The sequence below is a fragment of the Gracilinanus agilis genome, chromosome 3 (genome assembly GCF_016433145.1).
Source record: "Gracilinanus agilis isolate LMUSP501 chromosome 3, AgileGrace, whole genome shotgun sequence".
Classification (NCBI taxonomy): domain Eukaryota; kingdom Metazoa; phylum Chordata; class Mammalia; order Didelphimorphia; family Didelphidae; genus Gracilinanus; species Gracilinanus agilis.
In genome coordinates this window covers 487,195,498-487,217,066 of record NC_058132.1, presented here as the reverse complement: position 1 = coordinate 487,217,066, position 21,569 = coordinate 487,195,498, and the positions used below count along the sequence as shown (strand labels likewise).

The 21,569-nt window shown below is 34.6% G+C and overlaps 1 protein-coding gene across 1 annotated transcript in view; it reads right to left on the bottom strand.

Annotated features, from left to right (window-relative positions):
• Positions 1–21,569, bottom strand: part of TMEM131 (transmembrane protein 131) — a 256,258-nt gene that overhangs the window by 133,918 nt on the left and 100,771 nt on the right. Inside the window, exons 2-3 of the mRNA XM_044669296.1 lie at positions 16,262–16,323; positions 143–183 (exon numbers count right to left, since the gene is read on the bottom strand). Of these exons, the coding sequence (XP_044525231.1) occupies positions 143–183; positions 16,262–16,323 (103 nt within the window). The remainder of the gene's footprint in view (positions 1–142; positions 184–16,261; positions 16,324–21,569) is intronic.

Here is a 21,569-nt window from a genome sequence, read left to right as displayed (position 1 = left end):
AAACTTTTTTTTTAATTCACTGTGTTGATGTGGTGTTAAATAATATTGTCCTCTTTTTTAAAAATGGTGGATTTACAAGAATTTCCAGAATTTTAAAGTGTGCTAATAAAAGCTTAATGAAATTCTAATATTTAGTTCTTACCTTTTCTGCTGGTAGGAACTGAGTCCAATTGTTGTCTCAGTCTGTAAAAGGAACAATATAATTGATAATGAATTGGAAAGAATATTTTAACATTATAATCAACACAAAGATTATTCAAAATTATTAATTAACCTTAATCTTCGTTTTATAGCTACCTTTATAAGACTGTTTCACATAATAATGCCTTATGCTATACATAAATGTCAAGTTCATAGATTTAGCCACTACTGGGATATTTGTAGATAAAAATGAATGAAAGCCATATTTCAGCTCATATTGTTAGCAAGTAGGAAAAAATGTTGTTTTAAATAAACATTTTATATACATTAATTAGTACTATCTCATTTGCTCATTTTAAGAAGTTTCCTTGAAAGGTTATAAACTTTTATTATTACTCAGAACTTTTGGGGATGGAGACGAGGAAGGAGAGGAATTCCAATTTAAATTGTTTTCAGAATTAGCTTACAAAGTCAAATGAGATAAATAATCTCATTACAAACATCGCATTTCTGACTAAAAATATTAGTATCTGTTTTCATCACCCTGAAGATCATTGACCAGATTTCTGGTTTTAAGCACAGCTGGCTATTAAAAAAAAAAATCAATCTGTCCTCAAAAGATTTCCACGATTGAAGATATTAAAATAAGTTAGATATAAGGCCTAAAGATTATTAATGTATTTGAAGCAATTCTGGTATTAAAATGTGATATTCACAATCTAAAGGTTATAACTTCTAAAGAAAACGCTTATTTTAATTTATAGATTAATTTATTTTCAACAGTCAAATTATTTTATAATCACATTTTATAAACTATACAGGGAGTGACTTTATATTCCTGTATATCAGTCACTTAAGATCACTATAAAATAAATCTTTGTATGTGTCTAATCTTGTCCTTTTATTCATATATATATATAAATATATATATTTGACTTGAAGTGTCTCCTATTGTGAATAGCTAGTGTTTGTTGAAATGAATTATTGGTGAATAGCCTTTCATGTTGATTATTTTGAAGGAATTAATGCAAATTTCTTTTTAAAAATCAAATATTTTTTGATTACATATAAAAACAATTAAAAAAAAAATTTTTTTAATTGAGTTCCAAATTCTCTCCCTCCTTTTTTCCTTTCATCTCTTGTTGAGAAGGCAAGCAATTTGCTATAGATTACACATGTCTAGTTATGGAAAACATATTTTTCATATTAACATGTTGCAAAGAAAATAGATTAAAAAGAACAAGAAAAAGTACAAAATAAATGCGTTTTAATATCCCAATTTTAAAAATGTGATACAATTTCTTTATAATCATCTCTGGTAATCTCTGATATTTGAACAGGTTTTACCCAAAACTACATCTAGTCCAAACTCCTCATTTTCTTATTTGTCCCTTCCATCTCTAGAACTACCATTTCTATGTTAGAACATAGTTCGTCTATTCCAAACCCTTTGTGAGCAAAATGAAAGCTCATATAAATCATGCCTTGTCCTATTTTAAATACAAAACTAATTTAAAAATAATATTTTAAAGAGAAATAAAATTTGTAGGGTTTATATTATGTGCATATTCCAAGAAGGTCATCCAGTCTGAAACTATACACTCCCAAAAGTTCAGTTCCATTTGATATACCAGGGTTTTAAAAATATTTATTACCAATAACTATGACTCCAATATTTGGGAGTGGGCGAAAGAGTATGACTGTATATGTATGTATATGTGTGTGCATGTGGGGGTGAGGAATCAAAACTCAAGAGCACTCAAAACACTAACTCAAAAGATTGGTCACATTTCATAAACAGAGAAATTGAGGTCCTGATCAATAAAAAATAATTTAACCAATGGAATATGACAAATCAAAGATGGATGACTAGAAATGAAGGTGGAGTGTTCATTAGTCAGGTGAGAGATCCCATGTGAATAGTCTTTTCTGTTCTTCATTCAAGAAATCAATGAAGGAACACTTATTACATATTTATTATGGAGGTAGGTATAGAGGACCAGCTCTATATGGTAGGGGTCCTGAGTGGCGTTTTACGGCGTCGGATTGCCAAGACAGGAAAAAGAAACTGAGAACAGCCGAACTAGAAGTTAGCCCATGCTGATCCCATGCTATGGGATTTTTGACTTTATTTTATACTGGTTTCAAACAAAGAACACAAAGAAAGAATCACAGCTGTGAAGGGGGTTATAAATCATACACAATTCATTAAAGCCTAAAAAATAGAGATATGGGTGCAAAGACAAGGGCCAAGTTCCAACCACCAATTAGTAGGGGATAATTCCGGAAGCAGAAATAAATTTCATGGAGATGTTTACTAATTGCGTTCTGCCTTGATTTACAGATCTGCACCTGGTCAGATAGTCTGGACTAAATTGTCCGGCTCCAGTCCTTATCTAAGTAATATATTTTTTAGGTTTCAGGCTTCTTAATTATCAAGGAGAGAAATTGTCAAGGAGAGATTGTTAACTCAGTAGCTGCTGGTCTGGTTAAGGACTCAAAGCTTTCCAATAAGAATATTGAGAGAATGTGGGGATCTAAAAATGAGTTAAAAGAGGAGCCTCAGATTTTTACCTTAGATGGTCCATTCTATCTGCATCTGACATGCAGTGCAGAAAAATCATACACGCAGTTTTACTTGCCGATGATTTTGTAATGGGATCCAGATAAAACATCTATTACAGACTCTGTTTCTCTAAATGACTCCTAATAGCCTCTTGGAGGGGTCAAGTTGTTTTTGGATTAATCTACCTGCTGGTACCAGAGCTTTTCAGGGCTCAGGTGACCAGGACCAAACACAAAGACTGCCTCAGCCTGGATTGGTCACGTAGGGAATCCAGATAACAGGCCCTAAATTTGACCCTATTTCTCCAATTGGCTCTTTACATATAACGGCTTTCAACAGGTAGGGCCTGGGGAACAAAAAGAAAGCAAAACAGTTCCTAACACAAACAGTTTATAATCTAACAGGTAAGAAAACATGCAAACAACTATATAACATACAAGACATATACAGAGTAAATTTGAGGTGATCTCAGAGGGAAATCACTATGGTATTAAGAGAGCCTATGAAAGATTTCTTGCAGAATATGGGACTTGTTGTGAGAAAGATGATTTAGTATTAGTTACATATAGTTTATATGGACCTAGCAGGAAGGGCTGGAGGATTCCAAGATGGAATGAAGGAGCAGGAAGTAGGGCTTGTGCTCTGAGAGAGACTCCATTAGTGGTCGGCACAAACTGTTGCTAGCCCTGGGAGATCTCAGAGTTAAGGACACCCTGCATCCTGATTCCCTGGGATCCTGAGTGGTGGTGGCTTTCAGCAAGTGGATAAGACCTGCAGAGCTGCACCAAGTGGAGGAGGGGTTTGGGATTTGGTGAACAGCATCTCAAGCACACTCTCTCTACTTGGGTACCTTGGACCACCTTGGCTTTTGGCATCCTGTGATCATCTTTGGATTACTGTGAGAACCCTCAAAGCCACCCTCAGGCCCTTTAGCTGTGCTGGTCGAACCTGGCTGGAACCAGGTCTGAAGCAGCCTTCCCAGTGATTCCAGAACTGCTCCTTTGAGCCCTGCCTGGCCTAGGTCAATTAGAATTAGAGTAGACAAGTCCTCCCCTTGCCCGTGTGATTTGCCTTTTAGGTTTTTAAGTGTAGAATTCCCTATCCCACCTTTATTAAGTTAATCATAATTAAACTGTTAAAAACCTTTACCTTGCCTGCTGGTTCCATAGACTCTGGCCTAATGGTGAGCTGGGTGACAGTTGGCCAACTGCCATTCTTGATTCTTGGTCTCCCCTATCCTGGTTGGTCCTGTTTCTCCTTCAACCCAGTGTGTGTACCCACAACCATTTAGGTTATATTTTGACATCCCTGGTGCCCCATCTTTTACAGACTTCAGCTGAGAATTGAAGGAAGCAAGAGAAAGATGGAGTCAGAGATGCGGAGGAAGACCGGAAGACCGTTCCAAGCATGGGATATAGCCAGTGGAAAGGTTTGATGGAAGGCGAAGTACTTTGTGAGAATTATAGCAAAGAAGCTAGATCAAAGTTGGTAGAGAGGGTATAAGGTGTAAGAAGACTGGAAAGGTAGAAAAAGGCCAAGTTATAAAGGATTTTGAACACTAGAGAATTTTATATTTGATCCTGGAAGCAAAAGAAAATGACTGGAGGTGACAGAACAGGGGGGGAGGTTGTGTATAACCTGGCTAGATTTGCATTTTAGGAAGAGTAATTTGACAGTTGAGTGAAGGATAGGGCAGAGCAGGGAAAAGATGAGGCAGGGAGATCAAAGAAGCTATTACAATTGTCCAGGCCTATGTAATAAGGGATTGCTACACTAGAGTGGACATGGCATTATGGAGAGAGGGAGGTATATGAGAGCTGTTGCAAAGTTAGAAGCAATAAAATTTGGAAAAAGATTAGATATGGGAGGAAGGAGGACTGAAAAATAATGAGGCATCAAAAATAACATACGTGTGTGTGTTTCATAACATGACAAACAGGGAAATATCTATTTTACGATAATGTGTATAAACCATGTCATATTACCTACCTTCTTGGGGAGGGGCAGGAGTTGGAGGGAGAAAGAAAAAAAAGAATGAGACAAATTTTTGGACATAACTAATGTGAGAATTTGCTTCTTTTGGAAAAGCATGCTTATTATAATTTACTACATATTTATAACAAATAAAGGTATTATATCGTTATTGTATGTTATACTGTTAAACATTATACACACACACACAAGCGCACGCCCCACGCGCACTTGTGTTTTGTAGCCTTAAAAAAATAATAATATCTAGATGGCAAGCTTGCATGACTGGGAGGATGTTGTTGTCCTGGACAATAATAAGACAGTTAGGAGCAGGGCAGGATTTAGGGGGAAGATTTCAGAAATCACTTTTGAACATGTTCAATTTAAGATGAATACAAGAACTCTAGTTTGGGCAACAGTATAGGTCTGAAGAGAGGTTAGGGCTACAATAATTCAATACAGAGGAGCTGGTATGATCACAAAACTAAGTATAGAGGGAAAAATGGGCCCAGGACAGAGAGAGCCTTAGGGGACAATCATAGTTAGTAGGTATGGCTTGAATGTAACTACAGAAAAGGAGACTGCTATCTGCTGGTCTTTTTAGATTTACCATTCAATGAATCAATGAATGAGCACTTATTAAAAAGCTTACCATGGAGTTAGGAACAGTACTAAACCCTGGGGACATAAGGAAAGTGAAAAGTTTCTGCCCTCAATAAGCTAACAATCTGCCTTAAACATTAGGCAAAGGACAATACTGAAATTTATTTTCCTCAACTATGCTTATTTGAAACAATGATTTCATCTTCCTTTTACAGGAAGAAGTGGGACAAAAATAAATGCCAGACAATTGAAAAAAAAAGGACAGTAAAAAAGAAGACATTTCATAAAAGCTAGGTAGAAGAATTTGCAAGGTATTCTAGGCTCTTTATAATCTTAACCTTTCCTACCTTATCTCATATTACTCACCCTTATGCATCATATATTTCAGTGGACCTGCACTACAGATTCTCTGCCTCAGAAAATGCCTTGGGCTCCTCTAGCTCTACTCCTTTGCTTTTTTTGCATCTGTCTGGAAATTCCTGAACCCTTAATTCATTTACTGAATTCTTATCCATCCTTTAAAGCTCAATTCAGATGTCACATCTTCCATAAACAGTAAGTCATAAGGGTGTTTTTGTTAGTTAAGTTACTATAAATTTTAGTATTTTTAAAGTGGTTTCAGTATGTATTTATGCATCACGGTAACTATTCCCACATGTATGTAAATGCCAGCTGATTTGCAAAGTCAAAATAGGATAAAGGAGAACTATGCTCAAAGGGCTATTAAAAAATGCCTGCCCTTTGATCCAGCCCTACCATTGTTGGGTTTGTACCCCAAAGAGATCATAAATAAACAGACTTGTACGAAAATATTTATAGCTGTGCTTTTTGTGGTGGCAAATAACTGGAAAAGGAGGGTCTGCCCTTCAATTGGGGAATGGCTGAACAAATTGTGGTATGTGCTGGTGATGGAATACTACTGCGCTCAAAGGAATAATTAACTAGAGGAATTCCAGGTGAACTGGAAAGACCTCCAGGAACTGATGCAGAGCGAAAGGAGCAGAGCCAGAAGAACACTGTACACAGAGACTGATATACTATGGTAAAATCGAATGTAATGGACTTCTGTACCAGCAGCAATGCAATGACACAGGACAGCTCTGAGGGATTTATGGATAAAGAACACTACCCACTTTCAGAGGAAGGACTACAGGAGAGGAAACATATAAGAAAAACAACTGCTTGAACGCATGGGTTGAGGTGGACATGATTGGGGATGTGGACTCGAAACTACCACACCAATGCAACTAACAACAATTTGGAAATAGGTCTTGATCAATAACACATGTTACAACCAGTGGAAATGTGTGTCGGCCATGAGTGGGGGGAGAGCGGGGGGTGAAGGGGAAAGTAGGAGCATGAATCATGTAACCATGTTAAAAACGAATATTAATAAATGTTTAAAAAATAGCTATCACAAAAAAATAGGATAAAGGATATTTATTCTATGTTAAATACACAGGAATAATTTCAGCAAATAATATTGTTAAAAATGAAATAAGGACAAAGAGGCTTATTCAAATTAGTTGCAAATGAGCAGGGAAATTCATTGGGAATTAGCAAAACAAACTTAAAATGAATTCCCTTTCTCAAAAAAAAAATTAGTGTCACATTTAAGGAAAACTCTTGATAATGAAATAAGTGACACATTTATAACCTTTATCAAATTGCTTATACTCTCAGGAAGAGGGGAGGGAATGGAGGGAGAGAATTTGGAACTTAAAGTTTTTAAAAATAAAAGTTAAAAATTGTTTTTACACAAATTGGTAAAAAGTAAAATATTATTTAAAAAAAACAACAAAAAACAAGTGATTCTTAGAAGCAGCGGAGTATAGTGAAAATAGCTTTGGAAAACAATCAGGCAGTTCTAGTTCTACTGATAAATTTCTTTTCCTCCCCTGAAAAATGAAAGGGGAATGGTTTGACTGTATCACACAAAGTTCTTCCAGTTCAAAAATTCTATGTTTCTATGATATGATAAAGCACATGTTCAAAATCAGTTTAATTTACCAAAAGTACCCAGTCATTTCTGAAAACATTTAGCATATGAATTAACATAAAAATCACAAGCTTCCAACAGCTTTCTGTTGCAGTATTTCTTTGATTGTATTCTTAATTTTTTGTAGTTTTATAATCTGGACGTTGGTTGTCCAAACTGACAGAATAGCTGTATTTTTCACATATTATGGCAATAGTGGTCTCAAGTAGACTTGTAAGATTATTATTTTCATTTCCTCCCTTTAAAGTTTAAAGTTTAAACCAGGCTTTTGTTATTTCTCTCCATTTAGCTACTTTTAGAGAAATATCTACTAAAAATAAATATCAACTCAGTAATATCTTGAGCACTTTGATGGAAAGGTATTAAAAATAATAAATTATATAATATATAAAAATAATATCCCTAGTCAAAAATCCAGAGGAGATATTCTATTAGAGCAGATGAAAACAATATTTCTTTCCACTTTAAAAAACTACTTTTATATTTGGAGCTCATTAAAGTAAATAAATTAAAGTTGTCACTATAATTTTCATATAGTCAGCATGAATCATTTCAACATGACTTTCATCATCCTACTTATGCTGACAAGCAAACACTTAACTGTTATCACTTTACTATTATTACTATTATTGTTAATATCAACGCTCCATATTGCTCATTTGCAGGTATGATTTTTTTTTAAAAGTCGTAAGAGAAAACTGAGTAAGTTTAATGTGCATTAAAAGTAACAGTTATGATAACTGGAAATTTTCACATGCCACAATCCTAAACACAAATGATCATACCTTCCTAAGCAATAATATTTATAATGCAAAGTGGGCACCATGTATAGAGAACATAAGAAAAAACACAAAGTAATTTCTGATCACAGTAGTAGATGATAAACTAATATATTATAAATATTAATATTTAAATAATAATAGTTAAGTAGCAATCAAAGTGATATATTGGGTATTTTGAAATACTGTATAAAAAGTAGCATGCATTTCTCATTTCTAAGAAGCAGCAGTATAATAGATGATGGATTGGAACCTACTACTTTTGCTTAGTAAATACCTTGCTATATATCAATCTGAATAAAGTGATTTAACTTCCTGAATCTTAATTTATCTTTGAAATACAAGAGATGCAAGGAACATGGGAGCTGTGCAAATCAGCCAAGATGCAAAGATTCAAATAAACCTTTTATATATTTACTAAAACCCTGAGTACTTGTTAGAGGATAAAAGCACTGGAGTATTTTTTTATATGGAGGTGGTAAACATTTGGATTCTGAGAAGGACTGACAGAAAGGTGTTCTGCTTTACAAACATTTTCTCATTTTACTTACAATAATCCTGGGAGGTATTATCTCCATTTTACAGATCAGAAAACTGAGGCAAATATAGTTTAAGTGACTTGCCCAAGGTCACACAGCTAATTAAAAGTAACTGAAGCTGAAGTTGAACTCAGGTTCTCTTGACTCCAAGGCCAGTGGCTCTATTTATTGTTGTATTTCTTTTGTAATATGCTATAGTCTTCTCACATTGCCTTTTGGACAATCTTCAAATTTTTTTCTTTAAGGACTGTATGTGTTCCATTAACACAACTATACAGTATCAGTGGAAGAACATTGGTATCAAAAAGATGGGTCTCAGCTTCAGAGAGAAGCTTAAAATGAATAAAAGAATTTGACAATTTCCCAAAGCCAATACAAGCTGCTCACTTCCTTCTGTTGAATTCTGAGCCCAACTCATTATATGCAGCTCTACAATCACAGATTTAAAGCTATTAGAGACTGATTTAAGGTCAGTCTAGTCCAATTTCCTCATTTTATAAGTGTGGAAACAGGCTTAGAAATGTTTAGCAATTTGTTTTAAGGTCACACAAGTAGTAAAAGATAGCAGAGTCTGAATGTGAATCCAAATCTTTTAATACCATAACCAGCACTTTTTCTAAGGTATCATATTGTCTATCCAACAGCATGTCATAATCTAGCCACTAGGCATCCTTCAAATACTTGATTTTTCCCATATGGATATCTTACAATAGAGCAAGAAGGTAGAACAGAGTATGGTGTCCTGGATGTTAGACCCATCTTCCTGAGTTCTAATCTAGTCCCAGCTATTTACCAGTTGTGTTACTCTAGGCAAGTCATATAACCCTGTTTGTCTCAGTTTCCTCATCTATAAAATGAGTTGAAAAAAAAATAGCAAACTACTCTATATCTTGGTAAGAAAACCCCAAATGGGGTTATGAACAGTCAAACATGACTAAAATAAGTAAAGAACAACAACAAAGTTCATATATACATAGTGCTTTTAAGATTTGCAACACTTTATATAATTATCTTTTGATCCTCCCAATAATCTTATGTGGTAGGATTATCTACTATCACACTAGAGATGAGGAACCCTGAGACTTGGGGAGGGTAAATGAATCCAGAAGCACATAATGAGCCATAGTCTTCCTGACTCCATCTATCTATGAGTTATTCTTCTAGTCTAGATAATCAGTGTAGTTACATTGAACTATTTTGAATAATTATGGATTTTATTTTGGAGGCTCTATGTAATAAGCAAATAATCAATAAACATGAACATATTATGACCTATAAAATTATGGAGAATCTCTCCGACAAGAAAAACTGACTTCTCTCCCATATGGCAGTGGGAAATACCTATGTGAAAAACACATATTCCTGCTTCATCTACTATTAATAAGCAAAGGCTGAAGAAAGTTCTCTCATATATTTTTTAAGGAATCTCATATAATTTTGAAAGATCCATGGCAAAATCCTTTGGCAGTTTTCAAATGCCAGACTCCAGCCACTCAGTGTAACATAGTGTTCCCACTTCCTTCTCCCAGTCCCAGGCAAGAATATAGTCATATATTCCTGACCTAGCCTAGGCACAACCTGTCTAATCCCTGAGGTCCTAGAAGCCATCTGACACGCTGAAAGGCTCTCTACCCTGCTTCTTCAGCTCACATTTCAGATTGAGATGGCCATATGAAGGATGTGGAGGTGGAGAGCTCTCCCACTCACATCCCAGCAAACAATAACAACAGACCTAAGAATAACATAAGATCTGTCATGAGTTCAGGAAGTACACAGTGAGATGATCAAAACCAAGAGGAGGCTGGAAAAAAGTTTACCCCAGGGAGACCAATGTAAGTCCTAGTAAATGAATATGAAGCCCTAGAGCACTGAAAAATGATTTCAGGTAAGGAAAAATATGAGTAAACAATGAAACATGAAGCACAATGAAAAAATAATTTAAAAGAAGACAAAATCAATATGAAACAAAGAAAGTAACTTGACAAGTATAAGCAGAGATTCACAGGGAAAAACCAGCTTTGCCACAAGGGACTACATGATAAGGCTAAAAAAAATGAATCAAGAGGTTAATAAGTAAAATATAAGGTCAGAAAAAAAAACTAGAATGAAGAATTAGTAACTTAGAACAGCAGGTGGAAAACTTGAGCCAAGAGAATGACTGATAAGTAAAGTAATCAGAACTCAATGACTATGAGAGAAAAAGAAATAGAATGAAACCAAGAGACTGAAAAAAATAGAACAAAATGTTGTGTGAGGTATTTACTTTCAAAAACAAATGACAGAGAAAACAGTTCAAAGAGCAAGACTTCCTGAAAACCATGACCAAATAAAAAAATTGAAACCTATCGTTTAATAAATAAAACAATGGAGACATATTAGAACCAGAAAACAAAGTAAAAATAGTAAGAATGTGTCGAGATCAGTCACCTCGTGAAACACTGACCTTAAAACATCCAGAAATGGCAAAACCAAGTTCTAGATCATCTAAGTCAAAGGGGAAAAAATTACTGTAAACATCTGGAACAAAAAACCAAAATAATCTCATTCATTTTAATTTCATAACTGTTTTCTATATCCTTTTCTCTTCATACAGTCATTGCTATCACTCAGGCCTCATCTCTCCTTGCCATACCACTATAAGAGCTAATTAATTGGTTTTCCTGCCTCAGACATCTTTATAACATGTTCAAAAGTAACACTAAGTTACCCTCCTCTAAAAAACATATGCTCAAGTCTGGCCTCAAACACTTCCTAGCTATGTGACTCTATGAAAGTCATTTAACTCCCACTGTCTAGCCCTTACTGCTCTTCTGTCTTGAAACCAATACTAAATATTGATTCTAAGATGGAAGGTATGGGTTAAAAAAAAATACACACACACATACATGAGCATTTGCATGTGCATGCCCTTCCTCTTAACTTCATTATTTCTTTTAAAAATAACCATCATAGTAGCATAAGTTTGAAAACTAAGTAAACATTGACTCTTCCCTTACTACCACCAAATATTTCCCATATCTACTGGAGAATACTGAGGAGTATGTTTCTCACATAGGTCCCTTCTTTTGCTACTTGCACAGTCACTACTCTAGATCAAGTCCTCAACACCTCTCACCTAGACAATTATAGAAGTTAGCTGGTCTCCCTACTTTTAATATAGCTCATCTTCAACTCATCCTTAATACAGATGCAAAAAAATACGCTTTTCAATAATGTACAAGAGTGATTATGTTATTTATGTGTTAAAAACAGTTTTCACATTTTAAAAATAAAATATAACTACATATGCAGCCCAATGCTAAGCACTTTACAAACATTAACTCATCTAATATCCACAACTCTAGGAGAGAGGTACTATTAATATTCTCATTTTAAAGATGAGGAAACTGCAGCAAACTGGGGTTAAGTGATTCACCTAGGGTCACACATATAAAGTTAAGTATCCAAGGTGGGATTTGAACTTCCATTTTCCTGACTCAAGGTCCAGTGCTCTATCCATTGTTTCACCTAGTTGCCAACCCTCACTTTCCTGAACCACTTTTCATTTGCATAGAGGAGACTGAATAATAAGACTCTGCAGTTATGATCCACATTATATCTCATTATATTATCAAAACCACTACTCTTTCAAACTTCCTTATTACGGTAGACTATAACACCATCTTTTCTGTCACCTAGGTTCTCATAACTTTGGCATCATCTTCAGCTCATTTTCCCTTACCCCATATATCAAATTGATTTCCAAATTTTGTCAGTTTTATCATGACATGTTACTTCTGTCCCTTTTTGTCTATTTACAGTCACTGTGTAAACAGAATCAATTCTAGCCCATTCCTAGTTAGTCTCATACTTAACCTAGGCATAGAAATTACGTCACCCTCACCTTCCTTAGTGGGGAGGGGAGACGAGATACCCACACGTGACAATAAGTAACAAATTGAGTACAAGGAACTGCCCTTTGGGCAGTCCAAATCAATGTAGAGACTGCCATTTGTCCGCTTGAATTAGAGGTGGACCCACAGGAAGTGACGAAAGAGACTATCTCTTTAAGTAAGTTGGTTACTTTCTGTGAAGGGAATTTCTGCTCTGAACTGGGTGCTGAAGAACCTCTCCTGAGACCACAGAAGGCTTACACTCTGTATTGTCACTTGGGTAAGTTAGGCTGACTTCCTTGGCCTACCTAGGCCGCTTCCAAACTCTGCCTTAGGTAGGCACTAGCCTATCTGGTTGCTGGGCCTTATGGCTTGCAGCTTCATTTATTTAGCCTTTTAACCTTCTCTCTCGTCCAGGCCTGACTAGGCCTGGACTAGCCTCTCCCTTTCTCTTTATTCCTATACTTTTACCTTCCTAGTTGTAAATAAACTTGCCTCAACCTGATGCTGACTTGGGTCTGATTTAATTACGGAATCAATCTGAACTGTTGATTCCTGGCGGCCACGTTTTAAATATATAGCTATAAAATACCTAAATTTCCCCTCTTACACCACCATTTAACTTCAGAACCTCATTTCCTCTTGCCTAGACTATGACAAAAGCCTCCTATTTACTCTCCCTGTCTCAAGACTCTCCATATGATCTAAAATATGTAGTGATAACAATCACTTGAAGATTGTCTTTAAAGAGGACATTTAATTATATTAAGTCAAGTGTTTAGGTTTTGTCTTCTTTCCTTCTTTTTTTTTTTTTTTGGAGGGGGGGAAAAAAGAACAGGCACGTACATGAGGGCCTAATTTGCTCCAAAGATCTTATCATGAACACAAACACTATTTTTATAGAGATGTTGATGGCCAGTCAAAAAACAACTATTAAGAGCTTATGAAGTTCCAAGCATTATGTTAAGCACTGAAGAAAATAACTGCCCCCTCCCCCAGGAACTTACAAGACACATATGTTGGAAGATTAATGTCTCTTCAGTGACATTTTGGGGGTAAGATATTACCTACCAGAATCCTTTATATTCTTTGAGAATATCCCACCTTTCAGATAGTGTGAAGAGTAATACTTAAAAATCTGTAAATAGTTTTTTAAACATTTATTAATATTTATATTTTATAAAAGTTAACATGGTTACATGATTATGCTCTTACTTTCCCCTTCACCCTCCGGCCTCCCCCACTCCCCTGGCCGATATGCATTTCCACTGGTTTTAACATGTGTCATTAATCAAGACCTATTTCCAAATTGTTGATAGTTGCATTGGTGTGGTAGTTTCGATCCCAATCATGTCCTCATCAACCCATGTATTCAAGCAGTTGTTTTTCTTCTGTGTTTCCTCTCCTGCAGTTCTTCCTCTGAATGTGGGTAGTGTTCTTTACCATACGTCCCTCAGAATAGTCCTGGGTCATTGCATTGCTGCTAGTACAGAAGTCCATTACATTCTATTTTACCACAGTATATCAGGCTCTGTGTACAGTGTATGGTGATATAATGAATGTTTTTATTTTTTTACATTTCTCTAAGACTAGTTTAACAAGTTATTTTGGATGTGATATCAAATCATATGTAGTGTCTTCTTTTCATTACCTTTTTTTCTAATTCAGTATTGATTTCACCATTGTTCTCACAGATATTGCTCACTGCTGGGAGAGCTGGTTATAAAATAATTTCCGCATTAGAAATCAGTTATTTCTTACTTAAGTTCTGTAACTGGAGACCAACTCAACTGATTCCTGATTATCTCTGCAAACAAATAAAAAGTCCTCTGTTTTGCATACAAAACTCTTCATAATCTGGCACAATCTACTTTTCCAGCATTATTACTCCCTTCCATTCACTCTACACAAACTATCCTTCTTTCTGATGCTCATACACAATACTCCAACTCTAAACTCATTACGCAGAATACCTCCCATGTTTGAAATGCATTCTCTTCTCATCTATATCTCATGAAACTAAAATTATTTTCATTGTTACTAGTTTGCTTGTCAAAAGCATAACAAGACAACCAACTCACTTATGAAATATTATCATTTGTCTTTGAGGGCACAATAAAACCTATAGTGCCAATTTCTTAGCTCTCTTCTATAAAAAAGACTTGTAAGTTGTCCATCCTTTTGGGTGCTATTTCTAGAGTCCATAGTTTCATTAACAGTAAGAATGTCAATATGGTTATGATAACCCTAATCCTCAAATAGTATATCAAAATGTTGTTCACTAAATAAAGACATACATTTAAAATACTAAGAGCTAACATGATATTTGGAAAAAATCTAAGAATGATTCATGTTTATCTTCTTTCCTTTTCTACTATCATCACTTCTCAATAGAAGAGGGTCTCAAAAGGACTTAGGACCTTTTTGTACTTCGTGAATTTTAGTGGTTACTACGGTTAAAAAATTCAACACTTATTTTCCAATCAAGTATCAATAAAACTTTTTATATTTCACTAAGATGATCCGCAAAAAATTGAACCGTTCAGGAGGGCAATTTGGAACTACACCCAAAGGGCTTTAAAAGATTGCCTAACCTTTGACCTAGCCATACCACTGCTGGGTTCGTACCCCAAAGAGATCATAGGGAAAATACCTGTACAAAAATATTCATAGCCACGCTCTTTGTGGTGGCAAAAAAGTGGAAAATGAGGGGGTGTCCATCGATTAGGGAATGGCTGAATACATTGTGGTATCTGTTGGTGATGGAATACTATTGTGCTGAAAGGAATAATGAACTGGAAGAATTCCATGTGAACTGGAAAGACCTCCAGGAACTGATGCAGAATGAAAGGAGCAGAACCAGGAGAACATTATACACAGAGACTGATACACTGTGGCACAACTGAATGTAATGGACTTCTGTACTAGCAGCAATGCAATGATCTAGAACAGTGATGGGCAAACTATGGCCTGGATCTGGCCTGTGGGGAATAGTTTGCCAATCACTGATCTAGGACTTTCCAGAGGAACTTATGAGAAAGAAGCTACCCACATCCAGAGAAAGAATAGTGGAGGAGAAATGCAGGAGAAAAACATATGATTGTTCACATGGTTCGATGGGCATATGATTGGGGATATTGACTTTAAATGATCACTCTATTGCAAATATTAATAACACGGCAATAGGTTTTGAACAATGATACATGTATATAGCCCAGTGGAATTGCTCATCAGTCCAGAGAGGGAGGAGGGAAGAGGGAAGGAAAAGAACATGAATCATGTAACTATAGAAAAATATTCTAAATAAATAAATATTTTTTTGAATGGATGATCCACAGAGTAGTCACAATGTAGTTAGAATCATTGTTAGTCTGTCTAATATATGCTAGTACTAACACTAACCAGGCATAACTTTTGAAAGGTGAAGGCTACCTCCATTTCATGAAAAATCATTGAAATACCATTTTTGTATAGGCACAAAAATCACATAGAAGTAAAGTAACTATCCAAATTTACAAAGCCACCAAAATACATGGGAAGTTGCTTATGCACAAAACTATAATTCAATTATAAATTAGCCTTTTAACATACCATTTTGTCTCCACAAGAATTAATATAGTTAGTTCCTTAAGTTATTTGCTAAATTTCTTTTTCACCCAGCTAAGCCTCTTTTATACAAATCTGAAGCGTGATCTGAAAAAATCACTTTGATTTTTTTTTAAGAGAAAAATGTGGTTACCCATCTAAATTAGCAAATAAAAGTAAATATATTTGAATATATAACTCGTTACCTGTAAAAGTCCTCCATCATCAAAACGTAGTACTTCTATTATGCTATCCGACTGAATGAATGCTGTGAAAATAAAATAACAGAATTTTATTCATAAGAATACAACTCAAATTTCAAACTATAATTACAATCTAGGAAACTAAAGAAAAGTCTTATATTATGAACATGGATTTTATTTGACAGTTCAACATTAAGTATATAAAAATCAATTCATTTTGTAACCATTTAATACAAACAGTATAATAATACAACTTAAATAATTTAAGTAATTTTTGCTTTCACTTTCTACTGACCAGGCTTCATTAATAATGACTAATTTCACATGATTTTTTCCCCTTCCCCTTTAAAAAAAAATTCTTTGCACAAGAAACAGTGCTCTTGGAGAGTGGGGAGAAGGTTACAGATGGAAATTTAAGCAGTATTAAAAAAAAAAAACCTCAATTTTTTTTTGTTAAGAAAATGAAACCAGAAGGCAAAATGAAGTGACAACTAAATGGGGGTGGGGTGGGGGCGGGGGGAGAGGAACAAGTTTGTCCTTGAAAAAAAGCAGGTTTTGGCAGAATTGGTTTTAGCATCGGTCCAAAGTTAACAACATTTCATGGGCCATTTGGTCATCTCATGTTCCACTGCAAGTGTGAACGTCTGCAAAAAAGACCACCATGAAAATAACTGTAGTTTATTGTACTAGCACCTGTTATAGACAATATGGAAAAGAAATTCTATAAAAATGTCAACAGCCTTCAGATCAAATCAGTATTTACTTTAATTTTGTTGACTTCAAAAGTTGGCTAAAAAGGAAAAAAATTTTGGAATAGGATTCAAGAGTAAAAAGCCAAGAGTATAAATTACATGGAAGACTTAAACCTACATATGCTAGTATGAATATCTTCAAGCACCGAGGGCTGATAGCATTGCACTTCGTAATTACCAAATACGATCATAAAAAGTACACTGATTTAAACAAGAAATTATTGAAAAGAAGTATCACACTAGAAGAATAAAAGCAAGAAGAAAAATGTATGTAATTTAAACCAATTTAAACAACCTGTTGATGAAAAATGGGAAAAGAACAAATTGGAAACTGATCTCCCAATCTCCCAAAGGCATGTAAAGATTAAAATGGTAAGATAATATATGAAAAAATGCAAAAAATGTCTGAAGATTTTTATAAAAACCTCATTCTACTATCAAAGATTGTGAGATCACTATATTTTGACATATTACAGGACTGAAAATCCTACATAAGTAGAAACAACTGAAGAAAGCAAAAGATAAAAGAATAGCTGTATTAAACCAAGTACTGTGATGTAATGAGACAATATTTTATGGGCACAGAAGAATCAATTCTCAAGGCATATCAAAGAAGACACCAAAAGTTTGGGGAAAATCCTATGCCTCCCACTGGATGGATTTTTGTGGCAAACTTGTAGGAACATATAGAAAAGGATAGCACAAATTTGAGAATTTACCAAGAAAAAAAAAGATAATAGAATACAAAGTTATCAGCCAATAATATCTACTCTCCTACACACAAAAAAAATTTTATGACAATAAATATAGGGAGAGCATTCCTGATATAGGTTTGAGAAGGGAAGAATCAAGCTTTCACATACAATATTCTACAGCAAACCACATCTTTTCATTCACATGAATGACTGAAAAGTGCAAAAAATAAAAGATCCTACTGTTCTTTTTTTACTTTATAATATTATTTATTTATAAACTACTAAAAATTGCTTTCTACAATATCTCAAATGCATGTAAAATTCACAAAAAATTATTTGAAAGATATAAATGGAAATTAATTTTGTTTAACTGTGTTCTATTAGTATTAAGTGAGACTAAAAAAAAGGAGGAGACATCTTTGCAACACTGGGTTTGTCACTGTCGTGGTAAATGCAAGAGACAGTATCACAGAGAAGAAGAAATAAACCATTGAATTAGGTTCACATCCCATTAACCCTACTTGTTTCTTGGGCAAGTCACTTAAACTCCCTGTGCCTGGAACACCTAGGTGGTGCAGTGGACGAGAATGCTGGGCCTAAACATAGGAAGACATCTTCCTAAATTCAAATCTGGTCTAAGACACTTATTAGCTGTGTGACCATAGGCAAGTCACTTAACTTTGTTTGCCTCAGCTTCCTCATCTGTAAAATGAGCTGGAAAAAAAATGGCAAACTGCTCCAGTATCTTTGCTAAGAAAACTCCAAATGTAATCACAGTGAGTTGGATACAACTGAAATAACTAAACAACAACAAATGAAGAGTTTGTACTGACAACTTGTAAGATTTCTTCCAATTCAAAACCAATATCTATAAACCTATGTTTAGAATGGAGTTAAAATAGAAGATAAAAGGTGAGGTCAGCTGGATGACCCTATATGAAGATAACTGTACTAAAGGCTCCAATTCTCTGAAATGAAATTTATAATAACTCAAGTGAGTATTATACTCACAATAACTATTCATATGGGGGGGGGGGAGGGCGGGGAAGAGAAGATAGTTGAAAAGTATCATTGGCCAGACACTAATATGCAGTTCAATAAGTTGGATAACTCATAGGTCTGGATGTACCAACACCTATATCTTAAATAAGCAATTAGCAGGTGTGAGGCAGGCCCAATATTGAATAGGAAGAAGAAAGATGGCTGAATCACCTTTAGGAAATTTTGTACTTCTTTTAATAACACCAAGCTTTATCCTGAAATGAAGGCCCACCTTTTTAACAACACTATTCTTCTCACAATGCTAAAGGGCTGAAAGTCATGAATTACAGTCTCCTCCCCAACAAAAGTGCATGATGAATGCACATAGTTTGCAACATATAACTCTGCAAGAGAAATAGCATAAAAGGTATCAGAGAGACCTAGGAATATTTTTAATGGGCTAGTCATGTAATGAGAAAAAGGGAAAACGAATGGACAAATTCCATGTTTTATTGTTACCTTGAAATATTAAGAGAACTTGAAAACCCTGCTATCACTGAGAAGATGCCAGTACATGCCCTGGCAGATTTATATTGTTAGGATCAATGTACCTTGTCTTTTGGCTCAAGAGAAGATCTTTCATAACAGCATAGGAACTTTCTTAAATTTTGTAAGAGCTGAGCAGATAATTTTTTTTAAGTTGGTCAGGCTTTCCTTATTACATACCCTCTAGAAAAGCACAAAATATTCAAATTTACTTGTAGAAGACATTTAAAATGAAAAGACTGGCATCTTTCCTATATCCAAAAATACATATATTTAGGTGCATATGAGTGTATATTTATACCTATATATGCCTTTATATTTCATTATCTTTTCTATGAAAAATGCAAAGAAGTTAGGCTATGCTAAAGATAAAGATTGTGTGAATCAGAGAGGCTAAACAATGTCTCCAAGGTTATGCAGCTAAAAAATCAATAAGACATGACTAGAGTTCAGTTTTCTGACTTTACAGCTTCCTTTTTCTTTTAAACAATACAGTGGTGCCTTGACACAAGAGCTTCATTCGTTTCATGGCCAAGCACATAACCCAATTTGCTCATGTGTCAAATTGAAACCTCCCCATTTAAATTTATGGAAATGCAATTTAATCTGTTCTGGCCCCCAAAAAAACACATGAATTTTTTATTTTATATGCTTTTAAATACAAAAATGTACTTTATAAACAAATATATTTATAGATAAGAATGTAAAGAAATAAACTTGCTTATAAAGTGTTATTTACCTTCAAGGTCAGGAAAAGATGCTGGTGGAGAAGGTTTTCATTTTGTGCGCTCACTTAACATAACGTACTCTCTACACATGATAATGTGTGAAACGTGTCGTTACAGGGCTCCAATGTATGACCTGTTGCAACTTTTTCTGGGTGTGTCTTTTCAATAAACTGTTTAATTTTTTCCCAGATCCTCAACATTTCCTTAATCTCTCTTGTACTGTTTATCTCACCCACCTTGGGCTCCTCCCCACTAATTTCCTGCAAAACCTCCCTATGCTGTTGTTGATGTAACTACTTCAATTCCTTCATTGTCAGGACCCCTGGTTAAAAGTTAAGAAATCTGTCCAAAAAACTGATAATAAAGACAAAAATAAAGAAGAAAGCAAAAGCATTCCAATACAGATGCTTGCATGGCCAGATAAATAATGAACTAAACGAGACAGCCTTCTGTAATTTGTGAAAGTGAATGTTCAGCAAGAGCAGGGTGGTGGAAGCTTGTGATTCAAATATCCACTTGTGACTTAAAGCAAAAAATCCTGATCATGACTGCTCATACCTCAAACTGCTCATGATTTAGGGTATTCATGTATCAAAGTACCACTGTATATTTTCATAGCTTGTAAATAAACACCTATAGTGGTTCCCTTTTAAATAACTGGTTAAAACAGTTAAACAAAGCTACTTAACATAAAATTGGAAGTGACAGTACAGATTACACTATTAATAGTTCAAAATTTCTTAAGAGAATATTTGGCTTAGAGGTAGAAGCCGGAGGTTACCTCTGGTCCCAACACTAGAAACACAATGGGAAGAATCATGTTGTCTAGTAATCTTTATTTATTCCATTTGTAGTTATAATGATTTCCCCCTCATCTGCTTTTTTCTTTCTACATACTTCATATAAGTCATTTCTCATGGCATAATAATGTTTAATCATATTCATATAAGTTTATTTAGCAATTCCTCAATTGTTGAACACATAGTTTGAGTCCATACTTTTGTTAGCACAAGTAGTGCTAATACAAATACTTTGGTTTATGTGAAACTCTTATTTATATACCTTTTGAATTATATAAACCAAATAGTGAGGTCACTGGATCAGAGAATATGGACAGTTTAATCACTTTTCTGGCATAATTCAGGATAGTGAATTTATATGCTGTCAGTCTTTTCACAGTGCTTTCAACAATGAATTTCTATTTCTTTTACTACTTCTGCAAATTAAAGATGTGGAAGGTAATAGCTCAAAGCCTGTTTTAGTTTGTGGTTCTTATTATCTGTGATTCAAAGTGTTTTTTTATGATTTTATATGATTGATGTTAGTTTGCATCTTTTCTTTTTGAAAATAATCAGTTTATATCCTTTGACTATCTACTGGAAAGCAATTTGGGCTTTATATATGTCAGTTTCCTAGAAATTTTGCATATCAGATCTTTTTTTAAAAAAGAAACTTAATTTTAAAACTCAGAAACCAGTTAACTTTTCTTATTCTAGGCTTCACTGTTTCTACCTATATGAAAACATTTAAATTTTATGTAAACAAAATTGCCTCTTTATTCTAAGTAATTACTTCTATCACTTGTCTGATCATAAATTTTCCTCTCGTC